The 25,096-nt window shown below is 44.8% G+C and overlaps 1 protein-coding gene across 4 annotated transcripts; it reads right to left on the minus strand.

Moving 5' to 3' along the window:
• Nucleotides 1-656: 656 nt before the first annotated feature.
• On the minus strand, nt 657-21,787 carry LOC109922406 (chromatin complexes subunit BAP18). Of its 4 annotated transcripts, none has more exons than XM_020522444.2 (6): nt 20,979-21,787; nt 18,809-18,903; nt 13,265-13,366; nt 6,985-7,199; nt 5,789-5,893; nt 657-996 (listed from the first exon to the last, which is right to left on the minus strand). In XM_020522444.2, exons 1-6 carry the CDS (start codon nt 20,997-20,999, stop codon nt 932-934), a joined length of 603 nt encoding a protein of 200 aa, XP_020378033.1. In that variant the 5' UTR covers nt 21,000-21,787; the 3' UTR covers nt 657-931. The 4 variants fall into 4 exon arrangements, with proteins under 4 accessions (XP_020378033.1, XP_020378034.1, XP_020378036.1 ...); XM_020522445.2 differs by having other exon boundaries at nt 657-887; nt 20,979-21,783; XM_020522447.2 differs by lacking the exon at nt 13,265-13,366.
• Between the last annotated feature and the right edge of the window lie 3,309 nt (nt 21,788-25,096).

The raw sequence follows: 25,096 nt of genomic DNA on the forward strand, positions 1-25,096 counted from the left end.
AAGAGATACCAGAGCACAGATATCTCTCAGAAGAGAGAGTTGGATACCTGTCAGAATGTAACGATCTCTGAGGTGAATAGACTGAAACACGGGACAGGTTGCAAAATTCTTAGCAAATATTAGAAACTCATTCAAGCCTGGCTTGGTTGGTAGCACCCTCACTTCTAAGCCCTCAGTTCTGAAAGGGACTGAGGTTGATAGGTCAATGTTGCACTTACGGAGATTCAGAGGAGCAGTCCTTTAAAGAGAAAGACGGTATAATTAGCAGACAAGCTTTCTTTATTCATTCAGGGGATGAGGGCATCGCTGGCTAGACCAGCATTCATTGCCCCTCTCTAATTGCCCAGAGGGCAGTTATGAGTCAACCACATTGCTGTGGGTCTGGAGTCACATGTAGGCCAGACCAGCTAAGGATGGCAGTTTCCTTATTAGTGGACCAGATGGGTTTTTCCGACAATTGGCAATGGATTCATGGTCATCATTAGACCCTTAATACCAGATATTTATTGAATTCAAATTCCACCATCTTCTGTGGCAGGATTCAAACCCAGATCTCCAGAACATTACCTGGGTCTCTGGATTAACAGTCCAGTAATAATACCACTAGGCCATTGCCTCCCCTAACAAATGACATTATGCACATTTAAACATAGAGATGTGAAGTATTTTGTCTTTTATTAAGAAATCCATCAATACCTGCTACACTTCTAAAACAAAATCCCTCAGAACTGCCGGTGTAAAAGCTGGTTAAAAAGTCACGAACGATGTTCTCGAGGAGGCATGACCAGGTGGCGATGGGCATCACTGGGGATCCTGTTGTCCTGACTATTCAGCTGGCGGGCATCAGTCCGAAGCGGCACATCTCTGGAGAGACCGTCAGGGAGAAACTGAATGGTGGAAGAGAGACAGAGAAAGAGGAGGAGATGAAGGTTCAACGAGACAAGACCGTGATGTCCGAGGTGCTCATGATGAGACTGGAATCGAGATTCAGACTGTCTGAAACAGAGACAGATAAAAAAATAAAAGGCAGATCAACAGCCAGGGATTACCTGATGGCAGGTCAATCGGTTCAGAGCTAATTTCCCTCAACATTATCCCTATAACGTGACTGAACTAATTATCGAAAATTAAACCCACAGACACTATTAATGCATTTCTCCACTGATACTCTTTCATAGACCTTGGCAAATATCCTTCTCAGGGCCTTTCAAAACCCCTGATTTCTAACAGATGGAAGGACAGGGTAGCAGATGCATAGGAATGTCACCATCTGTAAGCTCCCTTCTGAGGCCCATGCCATCCTGACTTGGATCCATATTGCCACTCCTTCACTGTCACTGGGTCAAAATTTGGGAACTCACTTTCTTACACCCCCAGCACTGCAACTGTTCAAGAATGCAATTCACCACCAGCTTCTCAAAGGAAATTAGGGATGGGCATCAAGTGCTGGACCAGCCATAGATGCCCACATCCTATGAAATAATCACTTGTTTAAAAAGTCTACATTAGTATGTACCTTACTGTTCCCAATAACTCCATCTCTGGTGATATGGTGCTTCATACCTTTACCTGTCCAAAGATGATGCCTAGAGAGGATGTTCAGATCAGCAAAGGCAAATAAAACATACTATAATTTCCTGGAAAGATCTCAAGTGTGTAACAGAAGTGTGTGCATGCCTCAGAGAGGAGCGTGCATGCATCAAAGAGAAGAGTGCGTGCGTCAGAGAGGAGCTGTGTGCAAGAGGGAGCACGCATGTGAGTGTGTTAGAGTGCCTGTGAGTGTGATAGAGTGCATGTGAGTGTGATAGAGTGCCTGTGAGTGTGATAGAGTGCCTGTGAGTGTGATAGAGTGCATGTGAGTGTGATAGAGTGCATGTGAGTGTGATAGAGTGCATGTGAGTGTGATAGAGTGCATGCATGTGATGAGGCAAACTTGTTTAGGGAGTTTAAGGTGAAGGAACTCCTAGGGAGCAGTGATCATAATATGATAGATTTCAATTTGTAGCTGAAGAGGGAGAAGCTGGAATCAGATACAATAGCATTACAACTGAGTCAAGGTAACTACAAAGACATGAGAGAGGAGCTAGCCAGAGTTGATTGGAAGGGAAGCCAAGCAGGGAAGATGGTGCAGCAGCAATGGCACAAGCTTTTCAGGGTAACTCGGGAGACACACCAGAAATTCATCCCAAGGAAGAGGAAACATACTAAGCAGAGGATGAGGCAACTATGGCCGATAAAGGAAGTCAGGAAAGGAAAACAGTATGAAAGCAAAAGAAAAAGCACATAATGTGGTGAAGATTAGTGAGAACTCAGGGGATTGGGAAGCGTTTTAAAACCAGCAAAGGATAACTAAAAAAAGCAATAAGGGATGAGAAGAATTAAAATGAGAATAAGATAGTTAGTAATATAAAAGAAGATTGCAAGAGTTTTTTTTTTAAGATATCTAAAAGGGATGAGAGGGGCATGAGTGGACTGCTGGGAAATAAGGCTGGAGAAGTAGTAATGGGGAACAAGGAAATGACAGAGGAACTGATTAGGTACTTTACATCCATTTTCACAGTGAAAGACACCAACAGCATATCAGAACTTCTAGGAACTCAGAAGGCAGAGGAGAGTGTAGTGGCCATTACTAAGGAGAAAGTGCTGGAGAAGCTGAGAAGTCTAAAGGTGGATACATCACCTGGACTCCAGAGTTCTGTAGGAGATAGCTGAGGAGATTGTGGAGGATTTGGTGCTGATCTTTCAGAATCACTGGAATCTGGGAGAATGCCACAGAGGATTAGAAAATGACTAATGTAACACCCCTGTTTAAGAAAGGTGGGTGATGGAAGACAGGAAACTATAGGCAGGTTAGCCTGACCTCGGTTATTGGTAAGATGTCAGAGTCCATTACTGAGGATGAGATGTGGAGTACTTGGAAGTGCAAGGTAAATTAGGGCTGAGTCGGCACTGTTTAGTCAAGGGGAGGCCACGCCTTACAAATCTGTTAGAATTCTTTGAGGAGGTAATGAGCAAATTAGACAAAGGAGAGCCAGTGAATGTGAACTATTTGGATTTCCAGAAGGCCTTTGACAAGGTGCTGCACAGGAGGCTGCTAAATAAGAAAAGAGCCCATAGAGTTAAGGGCAAGGTACTGGCATGGATAGAGGATTGGCTGACTGGCAGAAGGCAAAGAGTAGGGATAAAGGGATCTTTTTCAGGATGGCAGCCAGTGACTGTCAATCTTTGGATCACAACTATTCAGGTTATACATTAATGGATGGGCGAAAGAACTAAGGGCATTGTTGCCACGTTTGTAGACGCACAAAGATACATAGAAGGACAGGTAGTGTTGAGGAAGCAGAAGCATTTAGACAGTCTAGGAGAGTGGGCAAAGAAGTGGCAGATGGAATACAACGTGGGAAAGTGTGAGATTATGCACTTTGGAAGGAAGAACAGAGAGGGGTAGCTATTTTCAAAACTGGAAAAGGCTTGAGAAATCTGAAGCACAAAGGGACTTGGGAGTCCTAGTTTAGTACTCTTAAAGTTAACATGCAGGTTCAGTTGGCAGTTAGGAAGGCAAATGCAACATTAGCACTAATTTCAAGAGGGCTGGAATACAAGAGCAGACATGTACAGCTGAGGCTGTACAGGACTCTAGTCAGACTGCATTTGGAATATTGTGACCAGTTTTGGGCCCCCATATCCAAGGATGGATGTGCTGGCCTTGGAGGGGGTCCAGAGACGGTTCATAAGAACGATCCTGGAGATGAAGAGCTTGTCATATCAGGAGTGGCTGAGGATTCTGGGTCTGTAATCGATGGTGTTTAGAAGAATGAGAGGAATCTCATTAAAATTACAGAATACTGAGAGGCCTGGATAGATTGGATGTGGAGAAGATGTTTCCACTAGTAGGAGTGGCTAGGACCAGAGGACACAGCCTCAAAGGGAAGGGGTGTCCTTTAAAACTGAGATGAGGAGGAATTTCTTCATCAAGGTGGTAAATCTGTGGAAATCATTGCTGCAGCAGACTGTCGAAACCAAATCATCGAGTGTGTTTAAGACAGAGATAGATCTGCTCTTATGGGGATCAAGGGTTATAGACAGAAGACAGGAGAATGGGGTTGAGAAACATATCAGCCATGATTGAATGGTGGAGCAAACTCGATGGGCCGAATGGCCTAATTCTGTTCCACTATTTTATGGTCCTTCTGGAGTTCTACACTGAGTCCTCCTTATGGTTTATAATTCTTCCAAGTTTTATGTTGACCACAAACTTTTGAAATATACCCTACACCCCAGGATCTAAATAATTTCCATAAATCAGGAAAAACAGGGGTCCTAATGTCAACCCCTTGGGAACTCCACCACAAGCCTTCTTCCTCCTGTAAAACAGCCATTAATCATTACTCTGTTTCCTATCCCTCAGCCAATTTTGCATCCCTAACCATTCTCAAGAACATAAGAAAGAGGAGCAGGTGGGCATTCAGTCTTTTGAGTCTGCCCCACCAGTTGATAAGGGCATGACTGATACAATGTGACTTTAAGTCCACTTCCCAATCTGTCATGTTTAATCCTCAACCTTTTCTGTCAATCAAAAATGGTCTAATTCGGCCTTGAATATATTCAATGACCCAGCTCTTCAGAGATGCAGAGGGGCAGGAAATCCAAATATCAAATGCTCATAGAGTCATACAGCATGGAAACAAACCCTTCAGTCCAACCAGTCCATGTCGACTATAACCTCAAACCAAACTAGTCCCACCTGCCCACATTTGGTCCATATCCCTTCAATATTTCTTATTCACATACTTATCCAAATGTCTTTTAAACACTGTAACTGTACCTGCATCCACCACTTCCTCCGGAAGTTCAGTCCACACACGTACCACTCTGTGTAAAAAAAAAAAAAATTGCCCCTCATCTTTTTTAAATCTTTCTCCTCTCACCTTAAAAATATGCCCCCTAGTCTCAAAACCCCCACCTTCGGGAAAACACACCTGCCATTCACTTTATCTATGCCCCACATGATTTTATAAACCTCAGTAAGGCCACCCAACCTCCTATGGTCCAGTGGGAAAAAGTCCCAGCCTATCCAGCCCGAACCCTACATCTAAGGTACCCTGATTAGGTTTATGTAATTTTTATGAATTCACTGGTTAGTTTAAATGCCCTGAAATTATTTTTGACGTATACTCAATTACAGTCTTGAAATCCTGCACTTTAGGGAAAAGACACCTGCCATTCACATTATCAATGCTCCTCATGATTTTATAAACATCTCTAAGGTCACCCCTTCTCAACCTCATACGCTCCAGTGGAAAAAAGTCTCAGCCTATCCAGCCTCTCCTTACAACTCAAACCTTCCTTTCCTGGTAACATCCTGGTAAATCTCTTCTGAACCCTCTCCTGCTTAATAATATACTTCCTATAAATAGGGCGACCAGAACTGCACGTAGTACTCCAGAAGTGGCTTCACCAACATCCTGTACAACATCAAAATGACATCCCACCTCATATATTCATAGAGCGTAGGAACAGGCCCTTCTAAGGTGGAATATATACACACATATATAACAAAGATCCTTAGAAAAAGAAATTCATGATCATCTCCAACTCAAATTGGAGACTTCTTTAGGGAAATGCACCCCCCATAGCCCCCTTTCCATCCAGCCAATGACACCAAACACCCACTCCCACCCCGCATTCTGACCACACATGCCCCCTCCCCATTCCTTCCCAAATTTCCCCAATCCAACCCAACCTCCACATCTCCCAGCCCATTACACCCTGTCCCCAACACACGTACCCTGGTCAAAGTTGAGCTTCTTAGCTGGCGATCCATCTCCAAGTCCTTCGATGTCCACCAGGTCGCTGTTGACGTCGGAGTCATTGAGGGCACTGAGCGTCACATCTTGTTTTTTTTTTGGGGGGGGGGGGGGGGGGGAAGAGAAGCAGATGGAAAACATGTAATCCACCGCCGCACAGGAATTATTGAACCATTTCCTGCCCCAATCCTCTACATGTCCATCACTAACCACCCACCCAGTGTTCTCTGACCCAGGATGAGGTGGGAGGAGGGGGACTCAATATATTATTTCTCAAAACTTCAAATCTTTTCTTTATTTTAAGAAATAAAAGAGGATGCAAAACAAAGCAAAATCCTTGGTAGAAACCAAGGCCCTTGAGAAATAAAGGTTCAGATTTCTGGGGTCTGGTCATGGTGACATTTGAATCTTCCACCCTGGACAACTGTGACGATACTATGGCTTCAAGAGGTGTATTCTGTCCTTTGTTTTTGAAAAGAGGTTTTAAGGCAGAGGCGTCGAGCTGTCTATTGAGAACTCACAAATTAAACAACTTGAGAGGCCTTGGGGATTTTTTTTTTAAATGTTGAAACAATAGACGCATTCTGGATAGGTGTGGTCAAGCTCCCACAGAACCAGGACTTTGCATTTTAGCTTTCAGCAGTTGTTGCTGGGGTCTTAAAGAAGTGGAAGCTATTTTTTTTCCATCCTACATAGGCACAGGACATTCAGTTCCTCAATAATATCATGGGTGATCTGACTGCGGTTACAGCAGGATTTTCTTCCTGCTGCTGGAGTTGCATGTGAGACAATCTGTTTTCTGAATTTGCTTTTTGTTAAGGATGTGTTTACAGTATGTTACTATATTGGAACAGTTACTGTTTAGTAGTAAAATAATCTATTATGATGTTAAGTTTTCCAAATAGAGTTAACTTATTCCAGTTTCCTCTTTCTTTTGTTGTGTTTTAACTGTAGAGCGTGAATAGAGTGTGTTTTGAATCAAATCTGGTAGTTTGGCCAATCGAATTGCACCCATAGTGAAACTTGCCTTTAAAATAAGAAAATATTAGGGTCTAGGCTATCTCCTTAATATATTCTGAGGGGGTCTGGTCTGGTCCATAACACAATGCCTCAACATGATACATTGCTTACCACTGTCCCCACCCACCAACCCCTCCACTCCCAACCCCGATCTTACCAGACGTCTTTTGTTTCTTGACAGCCGATGGGTCTGTGGGTGGTGTGTTCCCCACGGCGGCTGCAGCCGCCGTCGCAGCCGGTGGTGTGGTTGGCGCCGAGACTGCTGCCCCCACCGTCGCCGCCTTCTTCTGCACTTTCTTGGGAGACTCCGAGGGGAGGGGAACGCTGCTGTCCTCGTAGACCTTGCGCTTGACCGTGGTCTTGATCTGGGCGCTGGGAGGGGTGGAGGCGCAGGGTGAAATGTTAGGACCAACATGGTGGTGGCCAACTTGTCAAGTGCCAAAAAGCACAACTGCTGCCCCATCTGAGCAGAGAACCTGCATTTCTATAGCACCATGCAATGCTGCAGGATATCACATGATGCTTCACAGCCAATGCTCAGACGGATTAGGGGCAAGCACAGGACATTCAGCCCCTCAATAAGATCATGGGTGATCTGTCTGTGGTTTCAACTCCACACTCTTGCCTACCCTTGATTAACTATACTATTAATCAAAAATCTATCTACCTCTGCCTTAAAAATATTCAACGACCTTGAAAGTACAGAGTTTTATAAAATCACAAGGGGAATGGATAAGGTGAATAGCAAAGGTCTTTTCCCTCGGGTTGGGAGTTCAAAACTGGGGGGCATAGGTTTACAGTGAGAGGGAAAAGATTTACAAGGAATTTGAGGGGCAACTTTTTCATACAGAGGGTGGTGTGAATGTGGAATGAGCTGCTAGAGGAAGTGGTAGATGCAGGAACAGTTACAACATTTATAAGCCATTTGGACAGGAATCAATGAGTATGAAAGACGGAAAGGTTTAGAAGGATATGGGTCAAACAGGACTAGTTTCGTTTAGGAAACTTGGTCGGCATGGGTAAGATGGACCGAAGGCTCTGTTTCGTTGGTCTACGAATCTATGACCTCCTCCCACCATCCCCAATCCCCACACTGCTCTCTAGGCAGAGGAGTTCCACAGACGCACATCCCTCAGAGATTTCCCGCATCTCCGTCTTAAATGGGCAATTTGTTATTTTTTTAAAACATGTTTAACCCTAGTTCTAGTCTCTCGTACAACGCGAACAACCACGAGCATCCACCTTCTCAAGTCACAAAGTATTTTTCTTGTGTTGCAGTCACTGTTGCAACACAGGGGAATACAGTGGCTGACCTGTGCACAGTAGGATCCCACAGAGCCCAGATCATTTGTTTTGGTGATGAATGTCAGCCCAGGCTAGTGAGATCACCCCACTCTTTTTCAAGGTACATAGGATATATGACACAGGATGAGGCCATCACATTCAAACTGGGGAGGCAACCACCCAGTGGCATTATCACTGGACTGTTAATCCAGAGACCCAGATAATGTTCTGGAGACTTGGGTCCGAATCCTCCCATTCCAGCTGGTGGAATTTGAATTCAATTGAAAAATAATCAGGAATTAAGAGTCTAATGATGACCACGAATTCTTTGTCAACTAAGCGGCTATTAGATAGGCGTATGGATGATAGTATAAGGTAGGGAGGGCGGTTAGATAGACCTTAGGATTAGGGTAAAAGTTTGGCACAACATCGTGGGCCGAAGGGTCTGTACTGTGCTGTACTGTTCTATGTTCTATGTTGGGGAAAAAACCCATCTGGCTCACTGATGTCCTTTAGGGAAGGAAACTACCATCCTTACCTGGTCTGGCCTACATGTGACTCCAGATCTATAGCAATGTGGTTGACTTTTAACTGCCCTCTGGGTAATTAGGGATGGGCAACAAATGGCCTGGCCAGAAAAGCTCTCTTCCCCTGAATGAATGAATTAAAAAAAAAGGTATGTGCAAGTGTCTATGCTCCACTCAAGCATCTTCCCATCCAAATTACTCACCCACAATGATTTAATGATATTCTCCATGTGGTAGCAAGCCCCACAATCTCACCATTTCCTTGGTAATTCTCTCCATTCTAGTGATGAAAGACTTAGCTTACAAGGAATGGTTGGGCAGGCTGGCCCCTAGTCATTGACGCTTTTAAAGAATGTGAGGTGATCTTATTAAAATACACAAAATCCTGAGGCGGTAGATACCGAGAGGATGCTTCCCCTGGTGGGGGAGACTAGAACCTGGGGCACAGGTTAACAATGAGAGATCTCCTTGTAAAACATAATTAAGGAGATTGCTTCTCTATCAGAGTTCCCTTCCACAGAAAGTCATGGAGACTGTGTTATTGAATTAATTCAAGGCTGGGTTATTTGATTTGATTTATAATTGTCACATGTACCAAGGTACAGTGAAAATTTTTGTTTTCATAGAATCCCTACAGCGTGGAAGCAGGCCATTCGGCCCATCGAGTCCACACCTACCCTCTGAAGAGAATCCCACCCAGAGCCACTCCCCTACCATATCTCTTTAACCCCACATTTCCACTGGCCAATCCACCTAAGCTGCACATCTTTAGACTGTGGGAGGAACCCGACGCAAACACAGGGAGAATTGCAAACTGGACACAGACAGTCACCCAATGGTGGAATCGAATCCTGATCACGGGTGCTGTGAAACAGCAGTGATAATGACTAAACCAACGTTCCACCCCAGGGTGCAGTACAGGCAGATCATACCAAGCCATGATACATCCGGATAGAATGCTTTCTACGGTGCATCTGTAAATTGGTAAGAGTTTTTAATGAACATGCCAACTTTCCTTAGCCTCCTGAGGAAGTAGAGGCATGTTGTGCTTTCTTGACCATAGCATCAACATGGATTAGGAAAACCTTTGATCAACAAGGGAGTCAGCAGTTATCGGGGAAGCAGAGAGAAACTGGACCACGTTGATTGAGACCAAAATCAGATCAGCCATGAGCTTATTGAATAGTGGAGCAGAAATGAAGGGCTGAATGGCCAATCCTAAACCCAACATTCTTATCTTTCATGTTCCTATGTGCTGTAATGGTCTGTGACTAAGTTGACAAGATGGCCGCTTGGGGCTTTTTTAGCGAACGCAAGATGGACAAAGGGTTTTGATAGTTAGATACAGCAGATGTTCACAGCTAGACTTGTAGTCTCCATATAGATGTACTGGGTAAGATGAGATTCTCCATAGGAAGAAACATTAGGGAAGTTAAATCAGGTTTCTGTAAACAGGCAGTTCTAAACACATAACCATACTAATAAGGAGCGTTTTGGTAAGGCCTAGTTTAGCCACGGTCACAAGTTTGTTATTTAGTAGATTTGTAGAGCTGTACAACATGGAAACAAACCCTTTGATCCAACCTGTCCATGCTGACCAGATATCCTAATTAATCTAGTCCCATTTGCCAGCATTTGGCCCATTTCCCTCTAAACTCTTCCTATTCGTGTACCCATCCAGATGCCTTTTAAATGTTGTAGTCGTACCAGGCTCCACCACTTCCTCTGGCAGCCCATTCCATACACACACCATCCTCGAGTGAAAAAGTTGCCCCTTAGGTCCCTTTTAAATCATTCCCCTCTCAGCTTAAACCTATGCCCTCTAGTTTTGGACTCCGCCGCCCTGCAGAAAAGACCGTGGCTATTCACCTTATCTATGTCCCACCTGACTTTATAAACCTCTATAAGGTCACCCGTCAGCCTCCGACACTCCAGGGAAAACAGCCCCAGCCTATTCAGCCTCTCCCAATAGCTCAAACCCTCCAACCCCGGCAACGCCCCTGTAAATCTTTTCTGAATTTTTTTCAAGTTTCATAGCATCCTATCAGGGAGACCAAAATTGCACGTAGTATTCCAAAAGTGGCCTAACCAATGTCCTGTACAGCCACAACATGACCTCCCAACTTCTACACTCAGCGCACTGACCACTAACAAATAACAAACGCCTTTTTCACTATCCTGTAAAAGGTAGCAAAAGGTAGAAGAAGTCTGATCCTACAGTATTCTGAACTGTTTAGGTAATTGTAGAATTAGAAAGGCAAAGAACAAATTAGCGTGCAAAGATTATTTGCATTCCTTGAGCAACTGTTTGTCGGCAATAGAGGCCCAATGCCTTATTAGGGAAGATAAAGTAATAAATGGTCTAAACATGACCTCCAAAACAAACATTGGCACAGAAGAAAGGTTGTGAAAAGTGAAGTCACGACTGAAGAAAGATAAACAATTGAAATTAAGTGCAGATGTCAATAATTTGAACAAATTTTTACATCCAAAGATCAAGGGAAGAGTGACAAAGGCAGATTACAAAATACAGAGCGAAGTTATGGTTATCTCCTAGTTGTTTGTGGAATCTAAACAAGTTTCATTTAATGGCTTGTTAATGTTTTACAGTGGTTGAATTTTGCTCTTATCAGTGGAATTCGAATAGATGCTTTTATTAAGAAAAGATAATTAGTAATGGAAAGTGTTTAGAGTGGAAATAGTAAAAATTTTAAAATTAAACTTTAGTTTAAAATCCACTTACAACATGTAAATAGCAGGGGTCATTAACTGCAGCTGCCAGTCAGAAGGACTGTTGTTTGATCTCTCAGGCTGAAGTGAAAGAGGGGTTGTCCTCAATTTGTCAGTTGTGTCACAGTAACATTAGAATTAATTTTAAAGACTTTAGGAAGGATAGTAATCTCTAACAATTCTTATAATCTGCCATACTAAAGTTAGTACAGAATTTGGAAGAGCTCTCAGCAAAAAGCAACTACTTAAGTTATGGTGAATGATGCGGTATAGCTGGCAAATATTTGGCAAGGAATAAAATGGTCAGAAGCACTGTTAAGATCCCAAAGACAAATGATGGAGGTATCTGGTAAACATCATGGGAGGACCTAGAGCTGTCCATAGAGTTGCCATCGTTGATCACGTGTTACTGGATTGGATGTAAAAATTAAGGGGACGTAGCTAACAATGACATCAATGTTGCACGTAATTATTGTAATGTGATGGGTACAAAAATATTGCATCTTGCTGGGGACTCAGACCGTCATTGACCTCCAATCTGAGCTGTATTTAAGAAAGCAACTGCGCCCAACGTGTAGGCCAGATTTGGGGTGGTCTCTGGCCTCTCCCACATATGTGGTAGTAGAGTCCTGAATAAAGATCAGTTGTGCTAAGGAACACAGGACTTAAGAGTCCTCTTTGATATCTCTCTCTACAACGCTAAGTAAAATGTTTCTCTTGAATTAGGGCAGCACAGTGGCTAGCACTGCTACCTCACAGTCCCAGCCATTCCACCCTCGGGTGATTGTCTGTGTGGAGTTTGCATATTCTCCCTGTGTCTACATGGATTTCCTCTGGGGGCTCTGGTTTCCTCCCATAGTCCAAAGATGTGCAGGTTAGGTGGATTGGCCATGGTTAATTGTCCTGTTGTGTCCAGGGATGTGCAGGGTTATATCTTAGGGAAATGGGGCTGAGTGGGATGCTCTTCAGAGGGGTAGCATGGACCCAATGAGCCGAATGGCCTACTTTCACACTGTCAGGATTCTATGAATTCCCTAATGGATTTCTGGGTGACTATCCTCCTTCGTAATTGGCCTCCTGTTATGCTTTTCCCAACAAGTTCTCTCTATGTCTAAACTATTGAAATCTTTCACAATTTACAGACCTCAGTAGGGTCGAACTTTGGATTTTCAAGAACAGAAATCCTTAGCAATAAAGTACATTAAGGCATGTTGACATTGTGAAAGGCACTATCTAAATACAAGTCTTCTTTCATTGCATCATCAGGCTCTTATTTAATGCAAGGTCAGTGTTCTGGTCAATCGATCCTGTCTATTGGTTGCCCTTTCTCAGAATGCTGTTTATTCCTGCTATTCCTTACATCTGCCCTGTTGCCCTGTATGGCACCTGAACATGACTGTTCTCAAGCAGGAGGGCCATTCAGCCCAGTTTACCTGCTTCACCATTCACCTAGCTCATGGCTGATCTGCCATCTCAATGCCATTTGCTGCACTCTCTCCAAAACATGTTCTGCTTGCTTAAAGAGTAAAAGGACTTTATGCAACATTTAGGATCTTCTGTGGAGTACGCTGTCTGTAAATATTGCAGCCACCTTTGCTCATTTGCTTTTACGACTCGTTCATTAGCCAGCTGCTACCCAATGGCCCAAGCAGCCGCTTTCCTCACCTCGGATTCGCACTTGCCATCTGCTCTCAATCTGATCCAAAGTCCTTTGCTAATCTTTCACCCTTGGATTAATACTTCAGCAGCTTCACCGCAAATTTGCAACCTCAATCGAGAGATACTCCCACCCCTGGCTACTGCCCTCGCCGACTATGGGGCCTCCCCAGCCCACCTCCTCCACCCTGGGATACCCAGTGCCGTTCTGCCTTGCCCCATCCACCCACCCCTGCTTACACGGTGCGGTCTTTGATGACGGTGCTGATTTTGTTTAAATCCTCTCCGAAGCGCTTCACGGCCGAACGCAGCATCTCAATCTCCGTGTCCGTCCACTTGGCACTGGCGAGAAGAGAGACAGCAATGGAAAGAGGAAAACAAAAATGTTGGTACAGCCGGGATTGTGAAGACAGCTGCTGTAGCTCCTCAGAAGGGGAAGTGGGTTGGCACTGACAGAACAACCGAGTGGGCCAAGGGAGACATCACTGCCAGAAGGCAGAGGGGCTTGGATGCCAGGTTAGTATGCCAGGCCAGTAAACCAATTGCCCAGTGCTGCCTTGAACATCCTTGCTAAAGGAAGATCGATCTTAGAGTCACAGAGTTGTACAGCACAGAATCCAACTCAGTCATGCCAATCAGATATCCTAAATTAGTCCAGTCCCATTTGCCAGCATTTGGCCAATATCCTTGCAAACCCTTCCTATTCATATACCCATCCAGATGCATTTTAAATGTTGTAATTGTACCAGCCTCCACCACTTCCTCTGGCAGTTCGTTCCATACATGCACCACCTGCTGCACGAAAATGTTCATAGAATCATAGAATCCATACAGTGTAGAAACAGGCCCTTTGGCCCAACAAGTCTACACCGACCCTCAGAGCACCCACCCAAACCCATTCACCTATAACCCACACATCCCTGAACACTACGGGCAATTTAGCATGGCCAATCCACCTAGCCTTTGGACTGTGGGAGGAAACCGGAACACCTGGAGGAAACCCACACAGACGCGGGGAGAATGTGCAAACTCCACACAGACAGTCGCCCGAGGCTGGAATTGAACCTGGGTCCCTGGTGCTGTGAGGCAGCAGTGCTAACCACTGTGCCACCGTGCCGCCCCAATCGAGACAGTTGTTACAGGTAGTTCTTCTAAAACTTGATAGTTGTGTTCTTGCATGACCTTGTGCTATAGTAAATTGTGTTATAGCAAATCACCATAGAAAATCATGTTATAGGGAAATCGCTACAGAAAATCACTATACCTGTACAACAGAAAGTTTACGTTATCCAAACAGTGTCCACTATTCATCAATCATATTATAGCCAATTAACAAAACACGCATTATAGCAGAACTACCTGTATACCTTAGGTCCCTTTTAAATCACTCTCCTTTCACCTTAAACCTGTGCCTTCTATGCTGGACTCCCCTATCCTTGGGAAAAAGACCTTGACTATTCATCATATCCATACCCCTCATGATTTCAGAAACCTTGAAAAGGTAACCCCTCAGCGTCTGATGCTCCAGGGAAAATAGCTCCAGCCTATTCAACCTCTCCCTATAGCTCAAACCCTCAAATCCTGGCGATATCCTTGTGGATTTTTTCTGCACCCTTTCAGGTTTAACAACATCTTTCCTACATCACAGAGACCAGAATTGAATGCATTTCCCAACCTCAGGATATTCTTGAACACTTTACAGCCAGTGAAGCAGTCCTGGAGTGCAGTCGGGTAACACGACAGCCAATTTACACCAAGCAAGCTCCCTAGAAAACAGGATCATGGACAAATCGTACACTATTTAATGATGCTGACAGACTGGTAGATATTGGCCAGGACATTTTTACGCTTCTCTGAGCATTGAATACTCACCGGGACCTTGGCACTTACAACAGTGCAGCACTCCTCAGTACTAGTACTGAGGCATTAGCTTTGATTTTTGCATTCAGTTGTCTGCAGTGAAGCTTCATTTCTTAAAATCCCTACAGTCTGGAAGCAGACTATTCGGTCCATTGAGTCCACATCAACCCCCGAACCGCGCACGCACGCACACATGCCCTGCCCTATCCCTATAATCATACATTTCTCATGGCTAACCCACCGAGCCTGCACATCCCTGAACATTATGGGACAATTTAGCGTGGCCAATCCACCCTAACCTGCACATCTTTAGACTGTGGGAGGAAACCAGAGCACCTGGAGGAAACCCATGCAGACATGGGGAGAATGTGAAAACTTCACACAGATAGTCGCCCGAGGGTGGAATCGAACCTGGGTCCCTGGCTATGTGAGGCAGCAATGAGCCACCGTGCCACACATTTCTTCTTTCGCAGAACACGGACTTACCACCCCAACTTTCCTTGATTGAGAGGCATGCTCAGGTGTTTTACAGGGTGGTTAAGAGTCAACCACATTGCTGTGAATGTTGCATGTTACCAGATTTCATTCCATAAAGGGAACTAGTGAATCACATGGGTTTTTGCAAAAATCATTGGTAGTTTCATACTCACCATTTCATCACTGACCAGCTCTCAATTCTTCATTTTTTAAACTGAATACTATGTTTCACCAGATGCTGTGAACCCACGTTACCAGGACATGAACCTGGGCTGCTGGTCTCAAAGCTACTACATGATACCCCTCGGCATGTTTCCAATAGTTTAATTGAATAATTCTTTCATGGAATAACAACTTTGTTAAACAAAGATTATATCAGATGATATTGGGTTGTACAATTGGTAATATTAGCACGAGTTACTTCTTTCAGATAATGAGAAAAAAAATGGATCAATTTCTTTTCCCTCATTTCTTCCCAGGCAGCCATTATCATGGAACATGTTTATTTACTCTCTCGTGAACTCTGTGAAACCCGGCTAGGGGACAGAATGATTTCTGGAAAGAGGGCTTCAATTCTGAGATCCTGGGATAGAGGAGCAGAAGTAGGCCATTTGGCCCATCCAGTCTGCTTCGTCTTTCAATGAGGTCACGGTTTATCTCATAATCCTCAACTCCCAATTTCCGGCCGTTTCCCCATAATCCTTAACTGATTAAAAATCTGTTTACCTCAGCCTTGAATATGCTTAGTGACCCAGCTTCAACAGCCCTTTGTGGTAAAGAATTCCACAGATTCACTACCCTCTGAAAGAAGAAATTTCTCTTCATCTCTGTCATGACACATGACCTCTTCTTCTGAGACTATGCCCTCTAGTCCTAGACTCTCCCACAAGGGGAAACAACTTCTCCATTTACAGTCATAGAGTCATACAGCATGGAAACAGACCATTCGGTCCAACCAGTCCATACCGACCATAATCCCAAACTAAACTAATCCCAACTGCCCACATTTGGCCTATATCCCTCCAAATATTTCTTACTCATGTATTTATCCTTTGTAACGGTATCCGCATCCACCACTTCCTCTGGAAGTTCATTCCACACATGAACTACTCTCTGTGTAAAAATACTTGCCCCTCCTGTCTTTTTTTAAGTCTTTCTCCTCTCATCTTAGAAATATGCCCCTTAGTCTTGAAATCCCCAACCCTAGGGAAAAGGCACCTGCCATTCACCTTATTTATAGCCCTCATGATTTTATAAACCTCTTTAAGGTGATCCCTCAGCCCCCTACATTCCAGTGAAAAAAGTCCCAGCCTCTCCTTATAACTCAAACCCTCCATTCCCGGCAACATCCTGGTAAATCTTTTCTAAACCCTGCATCTGTGGAACACTGATTTGGTTTGTGTAATTTTTATGACTTCACTGCTTAGTTTAAATGTCGGAAATGATTTTTTTGACATGTACTCAATCAAAGTGGCATTTTTGTGCTTGTTTAATTTTTTTTCTTTTTCGTTGCCGATGATTCATTTGTGATTTCTAATGAGCATACCCACAGCAAACTTTGAAATGGATAATAAAATCCAAAGTGATTGAACTGAACTAATGAAGCAGCAATTCAGGGAGTACAGCTAGTCTCAATCTGCCCGATGTTCAACCAAGACTCAACTAATCCAATCAGTTGTTAATTCTACATCTGTGGCACGTAAAGTTTTGTTAAGCAAAGGTGTAAGAGATAATGGGCCAAGGCAGGTATACAGAGTTTAGGCCACAGATCATTCATAATCTCACTGAATGGTGGAACAATCTTCTACTCCTGATCCCTGATTGGCAACATGCATGTCTGTATAGCAGCTAAGATTTAGCATCAGGGTCCCCAGCTCTCCAAGTTTCAACTCCTTCCCTCTGCTCACTGCCTATAGGTGAACCGCACACAAGGCTAAAGGACCAAAGGACAGTCGACCAAATTTGGATGTGCAAACCAACACCAGAGTGGGCGGAGGAGGGGTGGGAGGCTGTAGGAAAGAAAGGGGCAGAAGGAATGGCACAGAGGGGTACAGAACTGGAGAGAGCATTGTGGACCAGGGAATGAGAGAAGAATAATGGGAGCAGGGTTGACATGGAAGAGGCTAGAGTAAGTTCACGTGCATGCAAGTAAATTGAAAATGTCAGCAGTCTACAGAAACAGAATGACAGTGCTGGATACATACATCTATCACTGCCCACTTGAACTCTGGGTTGATGTCATCAAATGAGGAATCAAGCTTCCTCAAACTCCAATAATGCATCTCTTCACTCCCCCTGTACCTCTTCAACCATGTGCCCAATATGCACCAAACTGCACAAAGCGCCCCTTTACCATGCTGCTGAATCAGGCTGCCTGTGTCATGTCAATTAGCCCCAGACTGTTAAACTTGAAAGGGTGCAGAGACGATTTACAAGAATCTTGCTGGGGTTGAAAGGTTTGAGCTATAGGGAGAGGGTGAACAGTCCGGGGCTATTTTACCTGGAGGGTCAGAGGCTGAGGGGTGACCTTATGGAGGTTTACAAAATCATGAGGGGCACGGATAGGTGAATAGTCAAGGTCTTTTTCCAGGATAGGGAAGTCCACACTGGAGAGCACAGCTTTAACATTAAAGGGGAAAGATTTAAAAGGGACCTAAGGGGCGACACTTTCACTCAGTGGGTGGCACGTGTATGGAATGAGCTGCTACAGAAAGTGGTGGAGGCTGGTACAATTACAACATTTAAAAGGCATCTGGATGGGTACATGAATAGGAAGGGTTTACAGGGATATGGGCCAAATGCTGGCAAATGGGACTAGATTAATTTAGGATATCTGTTCAGCATGGACAAGTTGGACAAGTCTGTTTCCGTGCTGTACAATTCTATGACTCTATGACTGTGGCGGTCACTGGCCTATAGCAATATCTTGCTGTCAACTGGTAAATGCTGGATCAAAAGTGACCAACTACCAAAGCATTGGAACCTGGAAGCCAACAGCTTGGGAAAATGGCATCACGACCACTTGCTAATGCCAAACGAATGAACAGGGCTTTGTTTTAAAACAGAGCTGTGTCAGCAGCTTCAGCTAGTTTTATTTTGCGCCAGAGGGGCTGGCAATCTGTGACCACAAGCAGCACACAAATTAACGCACGTTGCCTGGATTGGCTGCCACACAAGGTACATAAAGTAGAGGAATGTCTTCATTCAGAGTGTGGCAAATGTTTGTCCAAAGAAAAATGTCTACTTGCCTCTCCCTCCGCCACATCCCCTGAAAAGATCTGCGCTACATGCCACAGAGTTGTCGGCAAAGACAGAAGGGGTTCATGTCACAGGGTGGGCACCGCTTGGCATTCATTGCCAAGCCAGTGGTCAACAAGGTCCTGGAGGGACAGTGGTGGCGAGCCTTAAAGGGGGTAAGATACCTGGGGTCTGCTGCCATCTACTTACCCAGCCGGTGAGGAGTCAGCCACTGGGTGCAGCTGCATGGTCAGCTCTCCGAGCTTGGTGAAGGCGGCACCAGCTGCCGAAAAGATCTCGCCCACCTGCAAGGTCAAAGGGCAGGACAGTGTCACACATCAGCCACAAATGGAATTCTCCAATCACCTCCAAGCCCCCAACCACAACAGGCTCCAGATTCACACTCCAAGATGCCCTCTTGGGCGGAATTACAAGCGAGCCGAGTACCCAGGCTAGAGTCCACTGCACCGGGCCGGTGAGCCCCGTCTCTCTGTCCCACTTAGAAACATAGAAAATAGGTGCAGGAGTAGGCCATTCAGCCCTTCAAGCTGGCACCACCAATCAATACGATCATGGCTGATCATGTCATTTCAGTATCCCATTCCTGCTTTTTCTCCATACCCCTTGATCCCTTTAGCCGCAAGAGCTACGTCCAGCTCCCTCTTCAATACATCTAATAAACTGGCCCCAACAGCTTTCTGCGGTAAAGAATTCCAGAGGTTCACAACTCGGAGTGAAGAAATTCTTCCTCATCTCAGTCCTGAATGGTTTACCCTTTATTCTTAGACTGTAAATCCTAGTTCTGGACTTCCCCAACATCAGGAACATCCTTCCCACGTCTAGCCTGTCCAGTCCAATCAGGATTTTATATGTTTCTATGAGATTTTGCCTCATTCTTCTAAATTCCAGTGAGTACAAGTCCTATCGATCCAAATCTTTCTTCACAGGTCACTCCTGTCATCCCGGGAATCCGTCTGGTGCACCTTCACTGGACTCCCTCAATAGCAAGAATGACCTTCCTCAGACTAGGAGGCCAAAACTGCACACAATACTCAAGGTGTGGCCTCACCATGGCCCTGCAGAACTGCAGCAAAGCATTCCTACTCCTAAACTCAAATCCTTCTACGTAGTCAGTATCAGTAAATCTTCAACAACAACAAAAACAAAGTTGTTGGAAAAGGTCAGCAGGTCTGGCAGCACCTGTGAAGAAAAAAGTCAAAGTTAACGTTTCGGGTCCGGTGACCCTTCCTCAGAATGGTAAATCTTCATCTTGCTTTTGGATGAATGTACGAACTAGGAGGTATAGGCCAATCGGCCCATCGCGCCTGCTCAGCTATGGCTTATCCAATTATTCCATGGTCCTACCTAACCCAAAATATTTCACCCTCTTGCTTATTAAGAATTTATCTACATCCATCTAGTCATTATTTCCATTGCCTTTTGAGGAAGAGACTTGGTGGGAGGGATGGGAGAAGGGAATGGGGGAAGAGGAGGTGGGGAGATGTGGTGGTAGGAGACAGAGTCCACTTTGTGTCTACTCTACATACGAAGCAACTCAGACACATGTCAAATACAACTTAACGGGCATTCTTCTCAATTCACTGAACCCCATGTCACTGCAATAGGATGGCAATCCAAGGCTACAATTTGCTTACCAAGTAATAACCTGGGGACTACCACTGGCCAAAACAATTGAACTGAACCAGCCACATAAATATTGCGGCTGCTAAAGTAAGAAATTCAAGAATTCAATTCAGCAGCTAGGAACTCTATGGTGTTAACTTACTTCCTGACTCCCCAGAGCCTGTCCACCATCTACAAGACACAAGTCAAGAGTGGGATGAAATACTCCCCACTTGCCTAGCTGAGTACATTAGAACAACACTCGAGACAATCAAAACCTTCTCAAATAAACAACCTGCTTGATTGGCACACCAGTCTTCACTTCAACGTTCACTCCCTCCACAAATGGTGCTCAGCAGCAGTCGTGTGGACCACCCACGAATTATCTTGCAGTAATTCACCAGGACACTTGAAGACACCTTCTAAACCCACAACCACTGCCATCTAAAAGAACAATGGCAGTAGATTCAAAGGAACAGCACCACCTGAAAGTTCTCTCTCCAAGCCACTCACCACCCTGATTTGGAAATGAATTGCCGTTCCTTCAATGTTACTGGGTCAAAATCCTGGAACTTCCTCCCTAACAGAAGAGTGAGCCGACCTACAAGATATAGCAGTGTAGCAGTTCAAGAAGGGGGGGCTCACCTCCACCTTCTGCAGGGTAGTTAGATATAGGCGCTATCGGTCAGCTCAGCCAATGACACCCACATCCAAACCACAAAATCTTTTATAATAAAAAATAAGAGTCTACACTTACCTTGGTTGATGCTGAGGTCATCCTGCCGGTGCTCCAACAGTCGGGAGAGAAACAATTCCTAAGCCCACGGGCTTTGCAGAGGGAAGGGTAAACTCTCTTGGCAGATTTCCAGAACCCAAGATGGGCCCAAATTCGAACCGATCAATGCCAAATAGCCTGACGTGTGGCACAGGGGTAGCCAGCGCCTGATCCAAGGTACTTCCCCAATTTCAAGTGAGGGGGTACCTGAAATGATCTTCTTTACCACATCCCAATCCCACAACCAACCAATCAACCAACCAACAACCCAATACTGGTGTGATCTGATGTTATGCAACAAGATTGCACCGCAATTGCCCCCTTTGTGCAAACTTGAAGATGGGTCACCCCAAAACTAAGATAAAATGCTTAATTTTCTTTTTTTGGTCTCTTTGTGTAAGGAGAGGGAGTTTGCTATTGATATCAAAGCAGATAGTCCCAATGCAGTGCACATGCAACAAGAATTTATTATCAGTTTGCCAGCATTTTTTTAGATGCTTTTTATCTCTTTCCCCCTCAGATGTTATTGAAGTTGCAATGCAGAAGCGAGTGGGAAGGATCTCTCACCTTCCCCCAAAAAACCCCCTCCAAGAGTTTGATTGACAGCTTTTCCCTGGAAGCTCAGGGCCGGGATCCACTCTCCCCCACCACACTTTTCCCAAGGTTTACCCACTCTGTCCCTCTGCCTCCCTCACTGCACAGGCCAAGCCCTCGCCACTGCCGCGGCCTTTCCCACAACCGCCGACGGCCCGCGTCTCCAACGGCAACCCATCGTCCCCGCACCGATTGGCCGGGAAAGATGTCAATCACTTTCCACCCCCTTCTCCATTGGACGGATGCCTTCCGGGCCGCGCAGGGTGGTTGGACAAGTGGATGTCAATCAGCACTTCTGGTCCCACCCTCCAGAACCCGCACGGTTTCATTGGACAGCACCATCCGGTGCGCCATCTTGGTTGGTCTACATTTTGTCAATCAATAATCCTGATTATTCATTGCAGGGATGATTCCTATCCTCCTTTCCGATTGGTAAGAGCCGATAGCAATCAACACGCAAAGTCCCGCCCTCGATCGACCGACCGTCTCTGGCGGTCCAGCCTCGAAGGGGTGGCTACGTGAGTCAAATGGCATTTCTCACTTTTTCTGAAGAAAACTCACTGAATTCGAAACGTTAACCCTTCTTTCTCTGCGCAGATGCTGCGACACCTGCAGGATTTTTCGACCAATTTCTGTTTATGCCCCCCTTCTTAAACCCGCATTCAACTCAGCTTTATTTCCATTGAAGGCTTTGTCCGATCGCCCATCGATTGGCCTTGGCAAATGTCAATCGGTTCTCACCCTCTTTCCCCACCCCCCACGTCCATCCACTCAATCCCGCCTTTTCTGAGATACTCCATTTCCATTGGACAGTCGCCTTCCCGATGCTGTTTCCCATTGGTTTGACCGGACGTCCATCAAAGTTGAGGTCAACATTCACCTTTGGGATCCGTCATCGCTCCGCCCATTCCCCCGCTGATTGGTTCCTGCCGTTGCCTGTCAATAACTAATCCCTGCCCTCTCCCCGAGAGGCCTCTAAAGGCAGTCAACTGACAATACGCCCCTCTGCGCTGAATGATTGGTTGGTCTGCAGGTCAATCCATAAGAAAGACTCGACCCGCCCCTTTGCTCACCAATCCGATTTCTCAACGTCACTGGAACTGGATTGACCAATGGAGAGAAAACGGGCGACGGTGTAGGGCGGGGCTCACGTATGATCGACACCTCTATTAACCAATTGGAGTAGAGCGTGGACGGGTCCGTTGAAGGCGGGAAGATGTCCAATAAGATTTGGCAACCTGGTATGTACAAGTTGTCCAGTAGTCTTGTAGTATATGTATAAAGTGCTGACATTTCTTTCAATGACGTTTTCTGCTTAATTTGCCATCAGAAAATAACACTTTGTTTCATTAACGACGTCATGTTCCCAACATCTTATCATGTTAGATATGTGCCTGGGTGTGGACAGGTAACCAGGCAATGGGGGAAGGTCATCCCAACCTGCCATCTCTGGCTACACATCCCACCTATATGTCCTTAGAGAGGGAGCACTCGGTGATCATTTAAGGCCTTGGATGTTGATTTGATTTGATTTGATTTGATTTATTGTTGTCGCATGTACCTAAGTACAGTGAAAATTGTTGTTTTCCCCAGGAGAATGGGAAAATCACAGCAAACAAGGACATACCGATCAGAAGGTGCTTAGACAGAATGAGGCTTACAAGGTTACACCTCACAGGAGGTGCACAAAGAAAGATCAACATTAACACAATCAACATTATTTGAAGTTACTACAGTAACTGAAGGCATACAGGTCAGGCAACATCAGACTCTGACCTGCTTCTCTGATGCTGCCTGAGCTGCTGTGTACCTCCACCTCCACACTGTATTGACTCTGACTCCAGCATCTGCGGTTCTTGCTATTTCTGATTACTTGAAGTTAGAATCTAATAACAGCAGGGAAAAAGCAGTTCTTGAACCTGTTGGTGCTTATGTTCAAGCTTCTGTATCTTCTGCCTGTCAGAAGACGTAGGAAGAGAGCATTACAGAGTTCTGTGGCTAATAAGGACTGCTGGTGCTGGTGTACATCATATATATTTTCCATTACTTGTGCATTACACAGGTTGGATGAACATTGAAAGGCAATATAAAATAGATGGTACAGTTCTAAAGGGGTTGCAGGAGTCGAGGGACCTGGGCAGAGATATGTGTGCACAAATCATTGAAAGTGAATATCAGGCATTGATACAGCAGTAAGGATACAGTGTCCTCTGCTTTATTAGTAGGGGCATGGAGCAACAGGGTGGTTTTGAACTTATGCAAGACATCGGTCAGACCTCAGCTCACGTATAGTGTACTGTTCTGGGCATCACATTATCAGAAGGATGTAAATGCATTGGAGAGAATGCAGATGTGGCTTACAAGAACGGTTTGTTAAATTCATTCACAGGGTGAGGACATCACAGGGATGGACAATAAATGCCAGTCTAGCTAATTTACCCAGAGGGCAGTTAAGGCTCAACCACTGCTATGGGTCTGGAGTTACATTAGGCCAGACCAGTAAAGGATGGTAGTTTCTTTCCCTGAAGGGCAACAGTGAACCAGATGGATTTTTCCCAACAATTGGCAGTGGATTCATGGTCATTAGACTCTTAATTCTAGATTTTGTTTTAAAATTGGAATTCAAATTCCACCATCTGCTGTGTCAGGATTCAAACCTTGGTGCCCGGATATTACCCAAGTCTTTGGATTAACAGTCCAGTGATACCAGGTCATTGCCTCCTCCAATGGTTTCAAGAATGAGGAACATCAGTCAGGAGGATATATTGAAGAAGTTGAGATTGTTCTGTTTGGAGAGACCTTCTGCTGAGAAGAGATTTGATAGAGGCTTCATAATAATGAACAGGCTGAATTGAGTCGATAGAGAAAAACTATTCCTGCTTGTAAAAAGGAACAAGAATGAGAAAGTATAATGTGATTCACTAAAACAGCAATGGTAAAGTGAGGAAAGATGAAATATTTAGGTTATGAAATGCACGGCCTGGAGGTGGAGGCAGGTTGAATTGAGGCACTCGAGGGCATTAGATTAGAAAAAAAATAATAATGTGCGAGAATATGGGAGGAAAAGCAGGATATTGGCACCAGGTAGTGATGCTCAGGGAAGGCAATGGCCTAGTGGTATTATCTCTGGACTGTTAATCCAGAGACCCAGGTAATGTTCTGAGGACCTGGGTTTGAATCCTGCCATTTTAGATAGTGGAATTTGAATGCAATAAATATCTGGAATTAAGGTCTAATAATGACTGAATCCATTGCCAATTGTCAGGAAAAACCCATCTGGTTCACGAATATCCTTTAGGGAAGGAAACTGCCATCCTTACCTGGTCTGGCCTAGTCTATATGCGAGTCCAGGCCCATAGCAATGTGGTTGATCTTAACTGCCTTCTGGGCAATTAGAGATAGGCAGGAAATGCTGGCCTAGCCAGTGACTCCCTCATCCTGTGAATGAATAAAGGGGGAAAAAATGCTCATTTAACAAGGCATGCAGGCACAAGGGGCTGAATGTC

Source organism: Rhincodon typus, chromosome 45 (assembly GCF_021869965.1).
Source record: "Rhincodon typus isolate 14 chromosome 45, sRhiTyp1.1, whole genome shotgun sequence".
Classification (NCBI taxonomy): domain Eukaryota; kingdom Metazoa; phylum Chordata; class Chondrichthyes; order Orectolobiformes; family Rhincodontidae; genus Rhincodon; species Rhincodon typus.